This window comes from Myotis daubentonii, chromosome 4 (genome assembly GCF_963259705.1).
Source record: "Myotis daubentonii chromosome 4, mMyoDau2.1, whole genome shotgun sequence".
In the NCBI taxonomy this organism is placed as follows: Eukaryota; Metazoa; Chordata; class Mammalia; order Chiroptera; family Vespertilionidae; genus Myotis; species Myotis daubentonii.
The window spans coordinates 35,743,693-35,761,327 of NC_081843.1; the positions used below are offsets into that span (position 1 = coordinate 35,743,693).

General features: G+C 55.6%; 2 protein-coding genes and 1 non-coding gene across 6 annotated transcripts; all 3 read right to left on the minus strand.

Annotated features, from left to right (window-relative positions):
- Nucleotides 1-1,827: 1,827 nt before the first annotated feature.
- TRIP6 (thyroid hormone receptor interactor 6) lies at nt 1,828-5,401 on the minus strand. Of its 2 annotated transcripts, XM_059693609.1 has the most exons (9): nt 5,143-5,401; nt 4,787-4,914; nt 4,569-4,694; nt 3,887-4,276; nt 3,467-3,560; nt 3,186-3,355; nt 2,590-2,768; nt 2,210-2,330; nt 1,828-2,098 (listed from the first exon to the last, which is right to left on the minus strand). In XM_059693609.1, the coding sequence occupies exons 1-9, from the start codon at nt 5,249-5,251 to the stop codon at nt 1,967-1,969; spliced, it is 1,449 nt and encodes a 482-aa protein (XP_059549592.1). In that variant the 5' UTR covers nt 5,252-5,401; the 3' UTR covers nt 1,828-1,966. The 2 variants fall into 2 exon arrangements, with proteins under 2 accessions (XP_059549592.1, XP_059549593.1); XM_059693610.1 differs by lacking the exon at nt 3,887-4,276 and having other exon boundaries at nt 5,143-5,400.
- Nucleotides 5,402-5,744: 343 nt separating this feature from the next.
- Nucleotides 5,745-15,057, minus strand: SLC12A9 (solute carrier family 12 member 9). Of its 3 annotated transcripts, none has more exons than XM_059693612.1 (14): nt 14,941-15,057; nt 14,006-14,228; nt 13,711-13,845; nt 13,136-13,267; nt 12,395-12,703; nt 11,649-11,756; nt 11,406-11,517; nt 10,712-10,869; nt 10,523-10,605; nt 10,227-10,351; nt 9,892-10,084; nt 9,547-9,721; nt 9,190-9,336; nt 5,745-7,024 (listed from the first exon to the last, which is right to left on the minus strand). In XM_059693612.1, the coding sequence occupies exons 2-14, from the start codon at nt 14,184-14,186 to the stop codon at nt 6,138-6,140; spliced, it is 2,745 nt and encodes a 914-aa protein (XP_059549595.1). In that variant the 5' UTR covers nt 14,187-14,228; nt 14,941-15,057; the 3' UTR covers nt 5,745-6,137. The 3 variants fall into 3 exon arrangements, with proteins under 3 accessions (XP_059549595.1, XP_059549594.1, XP_059549596.1); XM_059693611.1 differs by having other exon boundaries at nt 14,937-15,057; XM_059693613.1 differs by lacking the exons at nt 10,712-10,869; nt 11,406-11,517 and having other exon boundaries at nt 14,937-15,057.
- A 1,809-nt stretch (nt 15,058-16,866) lies between these two features.
- LOC132233951 (small nucleolar RNA SNORD43) lies at nt 16,867-16,930 on the minus strand. The gene has a single exon (XR_009452795.1). It is a non-coding gene; the product is annotated as a small nucleolar RNA SNORD43 (small nucleolar RNA).
- Between the last annotated feature and the right edge of the window lie 705 nt (nt 16,931-17,635).

The window sequence follows — 17,635 nt, forward strand, 5'->3', positions numbered from 1 at the left end:
CAGTTTGCCGACCACAGCCCCAGGAATAACATCTAGTCCAGCGGTTCTCAACCTGGGGGTCGAACGACCCTTTCACAGGGGTCGCCTAAGACCATCGGAAAACACATATATAATTACATACTGTTTTTGTCATTAATCACTATGCTTTAATTATGTTCAACTTGTAACAATGAAATTGGGGGTCACCACAACATGAGGAACTGTATTAAAGGGTCGCGGCATTAGGAAGGTTGAGAACCACTGATCTAGTCAGTGGGTTGTTCAGTGAGTGTGAAGATTTCATAGGAAATGCTGCCTCACTGGAGCATACTGCTGCCTTACTCACAGCACGGAGAGGAGGGGTGTCTTTACAGCAAACTACACTTAAAAGAGTGTATACAGCCCAGCCTACGTGGCTCAGTGGTTGAGCGTCGACCTATGAACCAGGAGGTCACAGTTCGATTCCCAGTTAGGGCACATGCCTGGGTTGCGGGCTCGATCCCTGGTGTAGGGTGTGCAGAAGGGAGCCGATCAATGATTCTCTCATCATTGATATTTCTATCTCTCTCCCTCTCCCTTCCTCTCTTTGAAATCAATAATATATATATATATATATGTATATATATATATATATTTTTTTTTTTTTTTTAAGTGTATTCAGTCATCCCTTGGTATACTTTGGTATCTGCAGGGAATCGATTTCAGGACCCCCGGGGTACCAAAATCTTCAGATGCTTAAGTCCCTTACATGAAATGGCATAGTATTTGCATATAACCTGTACACATCCTTCTATATACTTTAAGTCATCTCTAGATTATGTATAATGCCTAATACAATGTAAATGCTATGTATATAGTTTTTATACTGTACTGTTTAGGAAATAATAACAAGGGAAAAAACTCTACATGTTCAGTACCAGATGCAACCATGGTAGCCCTAACCACAGAGTACATATTAGCTAAATGTAACTGTTTTTAAAAATATATTTTAGCCAAAACCGGTTTGGCTCAGTGGATAGAGCGTCGGCCTGCGGACTGAAGGGTCCCGGGTTCGATTCCGGTCAAGGGCATGTACCTGGGTTGCAGGCACATCCCCAGTGGGAGGTGTGCAGGAGGCAGCTGATCGATGTTTCTCTCTCATCGATGTTTCTAACTCTCTATCTCTCTCCCTTCCTCTCTGTAAAAAATCAATAAAATATATTTTAAATATATATATATATATATAAATATATTTTATTGATTTCAGAGACGAAGGAAGAGGGAAAGAGAGATAGAAACATCAATGATGAGAGAGAATCATTGATTGGTTGCCTCCTGTATACCCCCACTGGGGATCGAGCCTGCAACCTGGGCATGTACCCTGACTGGGAATCGAACCATGACCTCCTGATTCATAGGTACACCAACCAGGCTAAATGTAACTTTTTTTCTGAATAGTTTCTATCCTCAGTTGATTCAACCCAGGGATATAGAGGGATTGTAGCAGAGTTGCAAAAAATTGGACAGGGGCCCGGCCAGTGTGGCTCAGTGGTTGAGTGTCAACCCATGAACCAAGAGATCACTAGCTGGATTCCTGGTCAGGGCACAAGCCCAGGTTTCAGGCTCAATCCCCAGTAGGTGGCGTGCAAGAGGCAGCCCATCGATGTTTCTATCTCTCCATACCTATCCCTTCCTCACTAAAATCAATAAAAACATTTTTTTAAATTGGACCAGAGCTTAGAAGACCTAGATTCTGCCACTTGGGAACCATGCAGTCTGGGGAAATCACTTCTCAGGTAAAAATGCAGTCACAACAATTATGCCTCGTTGGGCTGCTGTGAGAATCAGATGAGACAATAGACTTGAAAGTGTCTTGTAAACTCTTGCGAGATTATTATTTCATGATTGGAGGAAGAGGAGACAGTACTTGGTGGCAGAGTTGTAAACGTAGATGTCAAGGAAGGTGGTAGATGGGAAGGGAGAATGCAGCAGGTGCTTCTGGGAAGACTCAGCAGTCAGTGGTGACGGTGGCTGAGAGCTCCTGGATACGCCAGGCACTGCAGGCTTTGCACAAGATGTGCCCATCAAGGGGGTAGCAGCCCTGACATTCACCCTCAGAGGAGAGCAGCAACCCACACTCCTGTTAAGAAAGAAGCAACAGCTTTCCACCGGGCCAAGACCTCTGGGTCCTACTATACCCAGCGAGCCCAGACCCCAAGAACCCCTTTTCCCCTGGTCCAGGCCCCCTCACCTCACACTTGTAACAGCCGATGTGAAAACTGCGATCCAGAGCAACAATTCGCACAGTCTCCTCCTGCCCGGGCTCAGGCATGATGGCCCCACCACACACTGAACATCGTGGAGCAAACTTCCTGGGGTACAAGAGAGCCAAGGGGGTTGTCAAGCCACAGGGTTGCAGGAGACTAACAACGGAGCCCAGAGAAGGTGGGATGCAGGAGAGAAGAGGACAGGCCAGAGGTATAGTCTTGGATCTTAGGGAAGAAAGCAATGTTAACCAGAACAAGGCATGGCAAGGGTGGGAAACAGAGGGGCTGGTACTGGGACGTGAAGAAATGAGAAAGATAGGAAAGGCAGACATCCTGAGACAAAGGTGGGGGGATCTAGCCTGACCTGTGGAAGTCCTCAATGCAGTGGATCTGGCTGGTGGCATCCACCGTGAACGGAATGCCATCAAGTCCACGGTGGCACACCACGCAGGTGAAGCAGCCAGGGTGGTAAGCCTTCCCCATAGCCCGAAGGATCCGGTCCAGGATGGGTTGAGAGCATTTGGAGCACTTCTCCAAGGTGGCCTGTTGGGAAGGAGGGCAGGAAGGTTGGGGTCTGCGGAGGACCAGGGCAGCCCTACAGGCACCCTGCCAGCCCACCCATCTGTTCAGCCCCTGCATGTGATTTAGCGAAAGGTGGCTTTGAACAGATCTGAGTGCAAAACTCATCGCTGCAACTTTTGGGACAAGTTAAGTAGCCTCTCTGAGCTTCAGTTCCCTTCAATATGTGCCCTACAGTGTGCTGTGGTCAACACACTCCCTTAACTCTAAAATAAATGCCTCACATTTGTAAGGGGCTTCTGTCCTTCCCCTTCAGCAGCCACTATTTAGCTGCCTAATTTCTCCCTTCTTGTGTATCAGTTTCAGTCCCCCACCTGAGCCCTGTTCCTTGTGGACATCGGTTTCCACCTTGGACGGAAGCCCCCAGTCCCAACCACTCACCACATAGCAGCTCTCACAATACGCCCTCCTCTCCACGGCATAGAAATGCTGGCCCCGGAGCTGGGCACGGCACGTAGAACACACAAAGCAGCCAACGTGGAAGACGCGGTCCAGGGCGACAACCCCGGCCCCATCCCCAACCACATCTTCTCCGCAGCCCCCACATCGGCCTGGGGACAGGGAGGGACAGGGTCAGCCGGCATAGGCCAGGAAGCCAGAGCTGGTGTCCCTCTGAGTCTCCAGTCCCCCACCCTGTCCACCCACCCTCACACTCAGCTCACCGAAGTACTCCCCGTTGGGCGGGTGGCTCATGTCATGCACCAGCTTCTTGGTCAGCCTCTCGAGCTCCTCCTCAGGAGGCTGGCTCAGGGGACCCTGGGAGTTGAGAATCAGGAGTTTGTGGCACTACCTCTAGCTTTCAATGCTGTCAAAATACCTGTGGGTGACCAGGAAATGCCACCCAGAAAGCTCACTGGAGGACATCTCAGGGTCCGAGGGCATGACTTGAAAAGCTAGTGTGTGACTCCGGTCCCCTCCCTCCTACATTTCCTGACCTGCCCCACACCCCCGGGGGGAGGCGGGGAGGTGCGGAGCTCTGACACTCCCCGTCCCTGACAACCAGGACTTAGAACACCACCCCCACCCAACCCAATCAGCGTCCAGTTGTCTGAGGACTTCAAATCCCATTCCCCTGGGCTTACCTGGTGCCCGTACCCACTTCCTCTTCCTCCTCCTAGAGGACTGGAGCTCCCAGCGACCTCCTCTTTACTCCCAAGCCCTGGCTCTCGGTGGCTCCTATAGCCAGCCCCCCAGACTTCACCTCGGCCTGGGAGAGGAAAGTGGGGGCCCAGCAGGGGCCCTGAGGCCTGAGAGGGTCCCCCCCTTGGAGGGCCACAGCCTCTCACTGGCTGTGCCACCTTCACTTGCACAGGAAAGGCAGGGCCAGCAGGAGTGCTGGCTGTAGCATAGGAGGCTGGAGTGGGGCCCCCATAGGGGGATGCTGGGAGCAGCGGGGGAGGAACACCCCCTCCATTCAGCTTCAGGGAGCCTGCGCCAGGGCGGTAGGCAGGGGGCTGAGTGGGCTCATAGACCTGGGGAGAAATGCAGACCAAAAGGAGTGAGCAGGCCCTTACAGGACACGCATCTGTGGAAACCCACCCCCACCCATGTGTGTGTCACCCAGGGAAGGGCTGGTTTCTGACAAGGGCCCACCCTTGCGTGGCTGACAACCCACTAAGCTCTGGTGGCCCAGCTCCTGGTCGGGTGTGTGCATCACTCACATAGAGGGCGGAGGTGGGGTGTGCTGGGCGTACAGGGAAGACAGAGATTGGGGTGAGGGAAGGGGGGCAAGGGAGAAGGGACAGGGGAGGAATGGGGGCTCACCTGCCGGTCAGGCCGCCGTGGGGCATGGCCTCGACCCCCATCCAGCTCGGCCAACATGTTAGTGAGGGAATCTATCTCGGCATCCAGACTTCCTGGGTGCAGCCGGCCCCGGTCTGGGGGGAGTCCCTGGGGATAGAGCAAAAGCAGGGAGAATGCACATCACATGGCCTCCCCTCCTGCCCAGGGCGCTATGCACCCCCCCCCAATCTGGTTCTTACCTGCGAGCGCGGGGGTGCTCCACGGCACCCCACCCAGGCCGGCCCCCGATCCTCCAATCCCCCGGGGACCTGGTAACACTGCTCAGCCGGGACGGGGCAAAAATTGACCCTGGGGTGGGGCTGGAGCGCTGGGATGAGTTAAAGCAGAGTGAAGATGGAGATGGGGAAGGGGCGAGGGTGACACTGGTGGAGGTGCCCTCTCGGTCCCTCTTCTCCTCCCACCCACACCCACACCCACACCCGGGATCGGAGAGTGGGACCGGATGGCCGCCGCGAGGGCAGGGGTCCCTGGTCCCAGCCCCCTTGGGGAAGGGGCGGCGGGAGCCGGCTCGCGGGGTGCCCTCGCGCTGCCTTACCCGCTCCGTGGGCTGGCGGCGGCCCCGGCGCGCCTCGGGGGAGAGCTCGCCCCTGAGGGGCTCGGGGGGGCTCTGGCTGCCTGGGGGGAAGCCAGGTGGGCCCCGACATGGCCTGGAACGGGGGCTGCGCCCGGCGATCAGGGTCCCACGGAGCCCCGGGCCCCTGGCCTGTCTCCCTCCTTCCGTCACACACCCCGTTTGGGACTCCGGGAAAGAAACTTTTTCTGGCTTTCTCACCCCCCTTCCTCCCTAATTGGAGGGAAGGCCACGCCCCCGGTGACGCAAGCGCATTCCTGGGGGAGGGTCACGTGGCCCCCCCGGGCTCTAAACGGCGTCTCCCCCCTCTTCCCCCCTCCCCCTCCCCGGAGCCGGCCCCCCGCTGCCCAGGAGGCAGGGCTTTCGCTGGAGCCCCGGTCTGGGGGCTGCGGGCAGCCTCCGTGGCCAAGAGCCTCCCCCGGGCTGCCTCCGCCAGCCCTGCACGTGGCCTCCTCGCCCCTGGACACCCCAGCGCTCCTCTCTCCCCCATCCCGGCCATACAGACCTCTCCCTCTTCCTGTCCCCCCTACCCCACCCCCACCCCCACCAGCAGTGTTGAGCCACAGTAGTGTTTAGGTCTTTTATTCGGTTCAGCAGTTAGAAAAATAAAACAACAAAAACATCACACCTCGGGTCAGTGAGTCTGTCAGGTGAGGGGGAGACTGAGGTAGCCTAGAGTCTCAGGCAGAGACCTAGCCCCCATCAAGGCACCGGTGCGGGGAAGGAGGGGGCAGAGCTGGCTCCCCCTCCCCCTGGCTGGGCAGGGAGGGCTGCCCTGCATTCATCAGTGCGTCAGGGCCCCGCTCCTAAAGATCTAGAGCTGCCCTAGCCCAGGACCCCCTAGTACCTCCCCCTGGCCATGTGTCCCATGTTCAGGGCAGGCAGGAGGCAGCCCTTCCCTCCTCATCTGCTATGAAGGGGGGCTGCTAGCCAGGACACTCTACTTCAGCAACAAGGCATCAGAGATCGGTGCAAGTGACAGGGGTGACACCATGAATGAGCAGCGTGGGGCCCAGGTCCCGGCTCAGAATCTCCAGCAGGGCCAGGTAGTGGGGGTACCGGGCAGGATCAGCAGGTGGCCGCGGCAAGTACAGGAAGGTGAGAGCGGTGGTGGGCCCCTCCTCACCATCCCCACCCTCAGGCCCACCAGGCCCTCCTCTGCCGCGCCCTTGCTGGGCCCGAACCAGGCAATTGGCGCTGCAGGCCAGGGCCTCTGCCTCGGAGTCTCCCCGCCTGCTGTTCACGAAGTCCCCTTCCTCCTCCTCCTCGGGCTGTCCGGACCCAGCCCCGTCACCCCACACCACCTCCTGCACCTCCGCCCGGATCCGCAGCTGGCTCAGCAGGGCCCGGAGACGCTCCTCAGCCGCCCCAGGGGCCTCTTGAGGCCCAAGGCACAAGAAGATCCGGAGCCGGGCACTGTGCCAAGCAGGTACCATGCCCAAGATGGTTGCCATCTGCAGCAGGAAGAGGCCACAGACGTCCACGTAGCCAGGGCCACCCCGAGGCCGCAGCAGGTTGAGGGGCCACACATCCACATGATGCTGCTGAGAGGTACTGCCGGACCCCCGGCTCAGACGCTCAGGGGGCAGGGCCCCACAGGCTCTTGCCAGAACCACATTCTTGTTCATCTTGAGGGCGTCTACTACTGTGGCCACGTAGTCCTGAGGACTTAGAGCTCGGGGGCTCCCAGGAGCCCGGGGTGGAGGGAACAGGGTACTCAGGGCTGGGGACCCGCCCTCCTGGGTACCATTAGCAGGCTCAGAAAAAGCCGGGTCTGTCAAGAAGTGATCCTGGGGTACAGCATCATCGTAGAAACCCAGGACCAATGTGTTGGGCTTCATGCCACCTGGGGGCAGATAGGGGGAGATAGGAAGAAAACAACAGGAATCAGACTCACCAGCTGAGTTTATACCACGCTATACGCATCCACTCATACATGCTGATGGCAACATCAGGTGTGACATTTGTTTGTACTGTGCTTGGGTTCTTAGGGCAACATTATGCAGGTTTGCATAATGAGTTTTAGTTTTCCCAAACACTTTCTCATGCATTTATTTGATTCATCTCCATGACTAATCCCCCCATTTAAGTAGGCTAAGTTTTGCCCTAACCGGTTTGGCTCAGTGGATAGAGCATCAGTCTGCGGACTCAAGGGTCCCAGGTTCCAGTCTGATCAAGGGCACGTACCTTGGTTGCGGGCACATCCCCAGTAGGGAGTGTGCAGGAGGCAGCTGATGGATGTTTCTCTCTCATCGATGTTTCTAACTCTCTATCCCTCTCCCTTCCTCTCTGTAAAAAAATCAAAATATATTTTAAAAAAATAAAAATCATCATTCTCCCCTTTAAAAATAAATAAATAAATAGGCTAAGTTTCACCTTAAGATTCTTTTAACTAATGAGCACTTTCAGTGGCAGTAAAATGTATTCACTCCAAGCTTCTAGCAACACACATTTTTCATGATGGGCAATGAGAGTCTGACTCCTCTGGGCGGACCAGACCCCTGATTAGTCGAGCTGATGGCCTCGATATCCAGGGAAACAGCTTGCAGACTCCGCTGGGGGAGGACTCGGTGCTGCACAATCTGTTTCCCTAATGATGGCATGTCCAAAGCATGATCCCTGGGACAGGGACCGCTACCATCTGCATGCTAACCAGGGGCCATGTCCTGTTGAAAGCACTTTGTGTTTTATCTAACTCATTAATCCTTGAAGCAATGCAATTTCATAGGGACTATTTACTCACTCCCTTTTACAGATAAGGACACTGAGGCACAGGGCGGTGAAGTCACCTGCCCAAAGATTCGTGGCTGGCAGGTACAGGGGTGGCAGGTAAACACAATGCACTCAGCACCAGAGCCCATTCTCTGAGCCACTGGGCCGGTGTGTGTACCAACCACAGTGCCCCAAGTCCCTGCCAATGGCTCCTGGTTTTTTATTTTTGAACAACCAATGTGGAATCAGATAATACCCCCCCCCCCCCTTTAAAAGGGCTGACTCTGCGACCTCTTCTAAGATCCTTTCTCTTGAAACAAATGGGTTGCCAGGAGAATTTGTTTAAAGGAAATTTAAAGGAAATCATTTTGCTTTTATTTGAATCATTTTCTGCAGGGTAAATTTCCTAAAAGTAGGTCTCTTGCTTGGCACAGGTTTCCCCGCAAAAGAGACCGGGCCCTTAGATGCTCCAGGGTCTATCTCATACACTTGATAGCATCCCAAAACACCTCAACCCCTGAACTCTAGCTGATCTTACAATTTAAACTAGTCACACCCCCTCTTGAGCATGTTCCAGGGTTCTGACTTACAACCAACAGGGCAACGTCCAACTCTTGATCTTTAGCCAGATTCTAAGTGGAGAAGGAAGCATGCACTCAGAGAGGGCTCAGATGCCAGCCCCAAGATTAAGAAAAGAGGAGGCAGCTGAGCACAGATTTGGAGGAAGCTGGGGTGCAAGGCCAGAGGCCTCAGCACTACACAATCACGAGCTGGGAATCTTCCACCCAAACGCATCAGCCCCACACGCCCTCCAAATCTTTGTGGAGGCCGTGTTACAGCCCTCCCTACTTTTCCACCCCTTCAAGGCCCAGCTGAGATACTATCTCATTAAAAACCCTTCGCAGGCCACAAAAGTGCCCACTGGTCTTCCTTTCTTTGAACTCGGGTGGTTAGAAACCATCTGTCACAGATTTGATGGGGCAGCCCCAGCTTCAGATAATACTCCCTTTGTCCCCAGAAATACAAATACAGGCTCTTTGTTTTCAGAGCCTGTGCCCCAATTTTTGGATCAGAAAAAAATAATGTGTCACCCATCTCTAGTCCTTAAGCATCTATTCCAAGACCTGATCACATACTGTCTTATTATCTTTGAGTGCCACATCTTATCTGCATTAGATTGTGGGTTCGTTTTGGGGTTTGCAGTCTGTAGTTTACTCTCTCGGGTGGTGGAGGGGAGGGAAGCGGAGACTGACAAGGGCCACAGAGGGGTCAGAGGGGATCCAGGGAGGAGCAGCTCACCAAGGCCTGAGATCCGCAGCAGATGCTGAGCCCCCTGGCGCACAGAGGGTGAGAGGGTGAGGTCCACAAAGGCTTTCACTTGGGCCCGGTCCACAAGGCTCAGCCACGCCCCATACTGTGGCTGCACAGGGTCCGAGGGCAGGCAGTCTACGAAGAAGGAAGGCAGCAAATGTGGGCCAAGCTCAGGTTCTTTCTCCCAGAGTCCAAGCCCCAAGTACACAGAAGGAAAAGTGTGGACAGGGCTGTGTGCTGGATGGATGGAAGGGTCATCTGGGAAGAAGCATGAGGCCTCTGGGACGCAAAGAATAACAAGAATGTCTGAGACCAGAAGCAAAGGAGAAGTGGCGGGCGACTCACCAAGGTCTCCCAGCGTGACGTGGCCCAGCACATAGAGGCCTCCCTTCTTGAGCTGGTTGGCCAACCGAAGCAGAGGCAGGGCGCCCCGGGGGTTCCCCACCAGGAGCAGCAGCTGGGGTCTCCAGAATTTCACATGATCCTTCCGCACGTCCAGGCGAAGCAGGTATTTACGGACCTGGGGACAGGGTGAGGTGGTGGGGAGGAAGGGCTCAATTGGGCAACCCCCACTCGACACCTACCAGACAGGAACCCCAACTCCAGCCGAGGGAAGAGGAAGCCTCTTTGTAGGGTGGGCTTTCCCAGACTGCCTCCTCCCCTTCCCACCCTCCTCGGAGATCCCCCAACCTGGTGAAAAAGCAAGGCCTGGCTGACGTAGCCCCAGCTGCTGGGGCCGCCTCGAGCTGTGAGCAGGCCACAAAGCAGGCCCATGAGCAGCAGGGAGCCGCCTGCAGCCCCAGGGCTGATGAGAAACATCATGAGCAGGCAGGAGGCTACCCCCAGCAAGCAGGTGTGCCAGGAGAACAGGCTGAAGGTGGGGCTGCAGGTGGACAGAGAGAAGGAGGGACACTCAGGGCCAGCCCTCAACACCAGGCCACTGCATTCCATTCCCAGATGTACCCCCCTGGGTCTGAGTCCTTCCTATTCGTCCTCTTTTTCAGGGGACACAGGCATTGTCTCACCGGAAGTTGGGGGCCGAGGCCCACTCCAGGCTCAGGCAGGACAGGTCCACTGCAGCATAGGCCACCAAGTAGAAGACAGTAACCACAGCAGCCAGTGTGTTCAGCTTCCCAACTAGGAGCACCAGCTGGACAAGGACCAAAAGGCTGGGCATTTGAGCTACTCCCCCCCAAATGCCAATGCACCCTGCCTTGTCGTGTATTTCTCCCAGCCCACAACTTAGCTCCTCCTGATCCTGCAGGCATACCCGGAGAGGGCCTAGGGCGAGGGGAAGGGCAGATTAAAGAGAAAGGCTTACCTGGACTAGGCCCCAGGAATAGAGCACAGCCCCCCAGGGGTTCCCCCCTTGGGACACCACCTTGGCTGGTGCCAAGATCATTCCTGTGCAAACAGAAATGCAGCAGCACATTAGCCTGGGCCAAGCACAGACTGAGACAGACACAGAGGGCATGCTCAGAGCTGGGCAAGGAGGCAGGGGACAGCGCACCAAAGAGGTCGTCCTGGGCCAGGGCGTGGAGGATGCGGGAGGCACCAATAAGGGAGCTCATGGAGGCTGAGATTGATGTGGCATAGATGCCAATCAACACCAGTGGGGGCCACAGGCTGATGGCACGAAAGAACCCATAATCCTCCTGCAGCAGGATCCTTCAGGAAGGGAAAGAGGAAGACATGGAAAAGAATGTGCAGCCACCTGGGGTCCTTGTGAGAAAAGCACCCACCACATTGTGTGAGGTTAAGAGGTCACTGTTCTCAACTGATCCAGCTCCTATCTCAGGGGCCGCAGTAACAGATCAAGTGTGCCAGGGGGACGGACTTGACATTCATGGGTTCTTGTTGGGCTGCTTTGGACAGACATTCCCAGCAGTATATGAACAAGGAGCCAACTGTTTATGGAATTTGACTAGAAAGTCATTCCCCACCCTCAAACCAAGTGCTTATAACAGTACCAGGCACGTGGCAAATGCTGGCTGCGGGTTATCTATCACTTAGCCAACCCTCCCATTGGCAGCTGCAGCAGCTCTCTCTCTCTCTCTCCCTTGGGAGAAACAGTTCCCATTTTCCCCTTTACCCCAACAACTTGTGCTCCAGCCTGTGCTCTCTTTGGTGATCCCGGTGCATCAACCTTGTCCCAACAGCCCCTTCACTCCCTAGAGGGCCAGGCTCACCCCCTCCCCAGGCACCTGTCACAGGTAAAGCCGGAGAGGAAGAAAAGCAGGATGTAGATGAAAAAGGTGTAGGCGACAGCTACAATGGTGCCCAGAGGAATCGCCCGGCTGGGGTCCTTCAGCTCGCCTGGAGGGAGGGGAGCAGAGGGAGAAAGATCAGCCTTCCACCATCCCCTACATCCCTGAGTCCTCAGTACCCAGGTAGGGGCCCAGGGTGGCAGCCCCCACCCCCAAGAGGCAGTAGGCAGGGACTCTCACCAGACATGTTGGCACCAGCCATGATGCCTGTGCAGCCATTAAAAAGGACGGCAAAAACGCTGGCAAAGGTCATCATGGCCCCTGTGGTGTAGTCCTTTGCGTAGCCAGCTGAGGAAGGATTGTTCCCAGGGAGGAGGTGTTACCATCTCTCTGTGATCCAGGCATCTTGGCCCTGCCACCCATTCCTCACATTCCACAACCCCATTTCCCCCACCAAACTCACCAAGACCCTACCCCTGACCCATCATGGCCTGGCTCAGCTCCTCATCACCTCCTACTCCTGTATACACAGTTCCTCCCTCCAGGCCTCATCTATACTCTTTCTTGAGACACCTTCCTTCCCGCACCTACCTGAATTCCCCAGCCTACCTCGGGCCACCTCCAGCTCCACCTACTCCCACCTCCCCAGCCCATACTCCCATCTGACTCCTCTTGACTCCTCTGTGATTCTTGTCTACTTGAATCACACGCAGTCTATTATGCTACTTAATTGTTTCCTGAATGTGCATCTTATCTCTCCGACTAAACAAGTTCCTCTAAGGCAGGGACTGTCTTGCGGTCACCTCTTGCGGCCTGCTGGGCCAAACACACAGCAGCCACCCACACCAAACAGATCTTATTTAAACTGCTCTGCTCCGAGGCCCAGTCTCCTGCCCCCAGTTCCCTATGACATCTGTTCTCATGCAGGGATTCCAAGGGCCCAGCTCCCACACATGCCTGCCCCAGCACCCATGAGCCCAGCTCACCGCCCAAGTTGGCCTTCAGAGTGCTGCTATTGAAGCCGGTGAAGTGGCCAACCTGGGGTGGCAGGGAGGAGCCATTGGGGCCAGGCCGAGGGGTCAACTGGATGACCCTGGGCCCCACAGCCACAAAGCTGACCAGCACTGAGGCCAGGGAACCGGAGACCAGCAGGAATGTGAGGAAGGAGGCACGGGCATAGAGGCCAGCCCCCAGCGTGCAGACCCCACCCACCAGGCCCAGAAGCAGGGTGCCATAAAGCAAACTCCAGCCGTAGCCCTGGGGCAGGACCCGGAGCCCACTGGACCCTGTGGCATCTGCAGAGGAAGAAACAGAGTTAGAAGGCCAGGCCCCTTGGAGGGACCCTAACCATGACACAAAACAGGAATAGACACCCCCCCCCCGCCCCCCCCACCCGCTTTGGCCCACCTATCCTCAGGCCACCTTCCCTATTCCCTCACTAAACTGAATCCCAGCATCCAAGCCCTGCCTGGTGTGTACCACTAATCTTGCAGTCGATTTTAGGGGTATTAGCTGGCCTCTGAGACTGGATGGTAAGCTCTCTGTGGGCCAGGAGGATAGTCTCTTGGACATCTACACATGGCTGAGCACACGGTAAAACCTCAAGAAAGACAAGCTAATGGGGCACTTCGCCCCTCTCCTGGGAGGGGCCTCTTTCCCTTACAATTCCAGCATCCCAGACCCTGCAAACGCACAGAGCTTCCATGACAAGGGTGGGGAGAACAGACCCGCCCCGAAGACATCAAGCATGGACTCCACCAGCCCCAACAGGGAGACAGCACAGCCACAGACATTAGCCAGGTAGAACATGAGGCCGATGCTGCCTCCAACCTCAGGTCCCAGGGTCCGGCTGATCATGACTAAAAGTGGAAACAGGGGGTGAGTGTTAAGGGAAAAGGAGCATGAGGAAGGGCCCTGGCACAGAGCGTTCTGCAGCTGACCCTACAGGTCTGGTCTATCTACATGTGTTCTCAGGGCACAGGCACTCCCAAGCCTTGTGGCTTCACACAAGTTCCTGGTGCTCTTGAATTCCAGTTTCCTCCCCTGTAACATGAATGCAATCTAATCAACAAGACTGTTAGGAGGACCAAAATGACAGCTGGAAGATGCCTGGTGGACTAGAAAGTGGCACTAACATGTAAAGCCTTGTTGGTCACCTTCCCCATTTCAGCCTGCCTCCAGAACATTCATTAGAGCTTGCTTCCTCTTGCCCTGCCCCCCAAGGGATGGGGGGAGTGACCCCTGCCTCCTCCCTACAAGATGGAAGAGCCCAGACCCCAAGTCCATCAACATTGGAGGATACAGTAGGCTCCCCCGCCCCGAACAGCTCCGTTGGTGGCAATGGCACAGACAGAGAGGACAGTGAGCGCCAGGATGAAGTAGGCAACCAGGAGCATGGCCAAAGCCTGCAGCAGCCCAGCATGGCCCACCACGAACCCTGGAACATGAGGGGCAAAGCAGGTCAGAGGGCGGCTCACTCGCACCCCCACCACCTCTCACCCACTGGTCTTCGGTAACCTCCAGCCCTTCCACAACCTCATCCCAGGCCCCCTGCTCCCCACTTCACCCCCTGTAAGCCCCTCCCCACGTCCACTCACCAATCCTCAGGAAGACAACTATACTGAACATGGACAGGACCGTGGGCACCACCACACCCAGGAAGGTGGAGAGCTTCCGGGCAGATTCACCTCCAGGTCCTCCAGCCCCACTGGCAGGGAAGGCAACCCCCTCCTCCCCCAGGAGCCGGTAGGCCAGCAAAGGGGAGTTTTCACTGGCCATGGCTGCGCGCAGGTAGAGGGGGCCAGCCACGGATTATGAGACCTGCACAAGAGAGTGTGCTGAATGGAGAGCAGCTCCACTGAGTCCCCCTGCCCCCCAAAATACACCTCTAAGGGAACGCCCAGATGCCTTACACCCAAAGGGAGAGCTGCAAGGAAACATACATACATAAAGAACTAGTGGGGGGCCTGGCCACTGCCCCACCAATGGCAGGGTTTGAGTAGCAAGGCCCCTTTCAGCTTTTGAGGGCCACACCTTCCCCCATATCCCTGAGACTAGAGATGACAGTGGTTCTGGAAAGGGGCAGAGATTCTCTTCCTTCTTAGCTAGCCGTAGAAGAGGAAGCAAATCCCCCAAAAGGGAAGTGAGTTACGGGCAGGAAGCCCTCCTCACCCCCTCCTCCGCAGTTCTGAGACGACCCCCTCCCCTGCAGTCGCCTAACCTAACGTCAGTAAGAAACTTCCAAACCATCCCACGCCCCACCCTCCGTCAACCCTCTTCCTCGACCCATCTTAAACCAGCTCCTCTTCTCCTTGGCCCCATCAGATGCTTCTCACCACAGGAGGCACCCTCCAAATACACTCATCGACCACCAAAACAGAAACACGGGCAGGCAACGCAAGGTGGATCCTCCTTCCCCCACCGGTTCCTGCCCACTTTCTCCCGGGGCGGGTAGGAGGGGGCCGCGATCCACCTTCTCCCCGGCCATGAGCACCCCCACAGCCCGGGTGCGGCAGAGCGCTCACTCACCCACCCAGAGGATGCAGCTGCTCGGGGGGGGATCCCCGAGAGCCAGAGGGGTCCGCTACGCGCGGAGGGGGAACGAGTGCCGGAAAAGACAGCTGCGGCTACCGGGATGCCAGGCCGGGAGCCTGCCCCCCCCCACCCCCCGCACACGCGCCCATTGGCCCCCGGGTCCGGCCCCGCCCCGTGGGCGCGTCCTGAGAAGCCCCGCCCCTTCTGGGCTCCATTGGTCAGCGCGTCTCCCTCTCCACGTGCACCCGGGATGTTACCTGGGTTGCCCCTCCGGCGCGCGGCTCCTGCAGGGTGTAGGCCTGGGCTCCTACAGCACCCATCGCCCTGATGCAAACCAGCGCCCGTCGCCCGAGCAGGATCCCACTCCGAGCTCGGAGGCGTCCGGAAGAGCCGCCGCTGGAAGGGGCGTGTGGTTACGGCTGCCGACAACCTGCAGGTGGGCGGGGTCGCGACACCTGGCCTAGGTTTGTCGCCAGGAACGCGGGGCCTCGTCGGTCTATGGCTTCGGGGGTCCTACTCCAGCCTCTCGGATCTCCGGAATGTCGGTCGGGTCCTGGCCTCATTACTCACCCGCCCCCCCCCCCCCCCCCCCGTGCCCTTCGCTAGCGCCCGATCCAGCCCACCGGCTGCGCTTTTTACTTCCGCCACCGGAGGGCGCCATTGCCGCGCAGGCCATAATCGGTCCTCTCCGCCCGCCGCCTGCTTTTGTGCCTACTTTCATGGGGATAGGGTGCTCTCCCCTCTAGCAGAAATTGGAGGATTTGTGAGCCTCCGGGATTTAGGACCCCCCTTTTCATTCTCTCCAGGTACCGGCAACATCACCACCTGGCAACGTTTTCCATCTGTAAACTGGGGATTAACTAAAATCTCCCATATAAGGTTACTATGAGAGTTAAACGAACTAATAGGCACTTGAGAACAATGCTGACATGTTCAATATTATCATTTGCATGCAGTACCGCATTAAATATGCATCACCACTCTGTGAGGTAAGTAGGTACTGCTATTATTTCCATTTTTCATTAGGAAACTGAAGCTTAGAGAGCTTCAGTAATAAATTCCTAACTTTTCTTTATGGTTACACTGTCATTTGAGCCTAAGGAAATGACCCACTTTCCTCCCACTCATCTTTGTCTGTATATTATCTGCAACATTTACTTAGGAGAGGAAGGGGCTCAAACCAGCCGAAATGTGGCCAGGGAGAGGTCTCATGAGCAGTTAAACTGTGGCTTTTCAGGGGTCATCTCTGCTGCCCACAACACAGAGTGTGACTCCTGGATCTCACCAACACCACCCCTGCCACAGTGTTTGCTGATTTCAATATCCACACTGATGAGACTTCCAACACCCTGGCCTGGCAGTTACTTAAGTTCCACTTCCGCCCTAGCTGGTTTGGCTCAGTGGATAGAGCGTCGGCCTGCAGACTGAAGGGTCCCAGGTTCGATTCTGGCCAAGGGCACGTGCCCTGGTTGTGGGCTCAATCCCCAGTGGGGGGCATGCAGGAGGCAGCAAATCAGTGATTCTCTCTCATCATTGATGTTTCTATCTCTCTCTCCCTCTCTGAAATCAATAAAAATATATTTTAAAAAATAAATTCCATTTCCTCATAGATCTTACCTTCACCCTACCCAATGGTCAGTCATATCTAGACTTTGTCCTTACCAATAACTGCAGTCTTTCTCCCTTCCTTCCTTCCTTCCTTCCTTCCTTCCTTCCTAATTTCTTTTCTTTTTTAAAATATATTTTATTGATTTTTTACAGAGAGGAAGGGAGAGGGATAAAGAGTTAGAAACATCAATGAAAGAGACACATTGATCAGCTGCCTCCTGCACACCTCCAGAATTGAACCTGGGACCCTTCAGTCTGCAGGCCGACGCTCTATCCACTGAGCCAAACTGGTTAGGGCTCTTTATTTCTTTCTTTCCAAATTAGAACATGACAATCAGCACACAGCCTCTGTCCATCCCTCAATAAGTTCATCACCTGTGGTTTCTGGGAACTCTAGAGGCCTAAGGAGCTGTCCCCATATGACCCAGACATTTCAGAATGAGGACTCAACAGCCCACCCAAAGTCCCCTCCTGCCTACTGCTTTCATTTCTGCACCTCCCAGTTTGGCAAGAATTGCAGTGCCAAACCCCCACACAAGGTCCTCATGGCCCAAGTGCTCATGGACTCCAATCTTGACTAGCACTGAACCCAGAAATAATCCATGGCTTGAGAATTGTCAGGCCCAGCCCCGCCACCCCCCCCACCCCCACCCGCCACCCGCCCCTGCCCCCGCCAGCCCAGCTTTCACCCCAAGGCCGCTCACCAGCGACTGACCCGTTGGCCCAAGGCCAACCACAGGCCTTGGTGTTTCCCAAAAATATGCCTGATTTTCAGAACCTGCTGAGTCCCCTGTGCTCCCAGAACAAGTCTTCCCGTTTTCTGTTCACCTCATCTAGTAGACCTGTTGAGTAAAACTTGACTGGATGTTTGTTAAAATGATAAGAAAGACTTTATTCAGCTGAACTGGTTTGGCTCAGTGGATGGAGCATAGGCCTGCGGACTCAGGGGTCCCGGGTTCGATTCGGTTGGGGGCATGTACCTTGGTTGCGGGCACATCCCCACTGGGGGGCGTGCAGGAGGCAGCTGATCGATCTCTCATTGATTTTTCTGGCTCTCTGTCCCTCTCCCTTCTTCTCTGCAGAAA

Bases quoted from the DNA above. Each gene is read 5' to 3' on its own strand.
- TRIP6 (XM_059693609.1), bottom strand. From the start codon at position 5,251: ATGTCGGGGCCCACCTGGCTTCCCCCCAGGCAGCCAGAGCCCCCCCGA. The intron at 3,356-3,466 runs GTGAGCTGAGTG...CCCTGTCCCCAG, and splicing joins GCCCAACGGGGAGTACTTCG to GCCGATGTGGGGGCTGCGGA. The intron at 2,099-2,209 runs GTGAGGGGGCCT...CTTTCTTAACAG, and splicing joins TCGGCTGTTACAAGTGTGAG to GAGTGTGGGTTGCTGCTCTC.
- SLC12A9 (XM_059693612.1), bottom strand. From the start codon at position 14,186: ATGGCCAGTGAAAACTCCCCTTTGCTGGCCTACCGGCTCCTGGGGGAG. The intron at 11,757-12,394 runs GTGAGCTGGGCT...ATCCTTCCTCAG, and splicing joins TCTGAAGGCCAACTTGGGCG to CTGGCTACGCAAAGGACTAC. The intron at 10,352-10,522 runs GTAAGCCTTTCT...GTCCTTGTCCAG, and splicing joins ATTCCTGGGGCCTAGTCCAG to CTGGTGCTCCTAGTTGGGAA.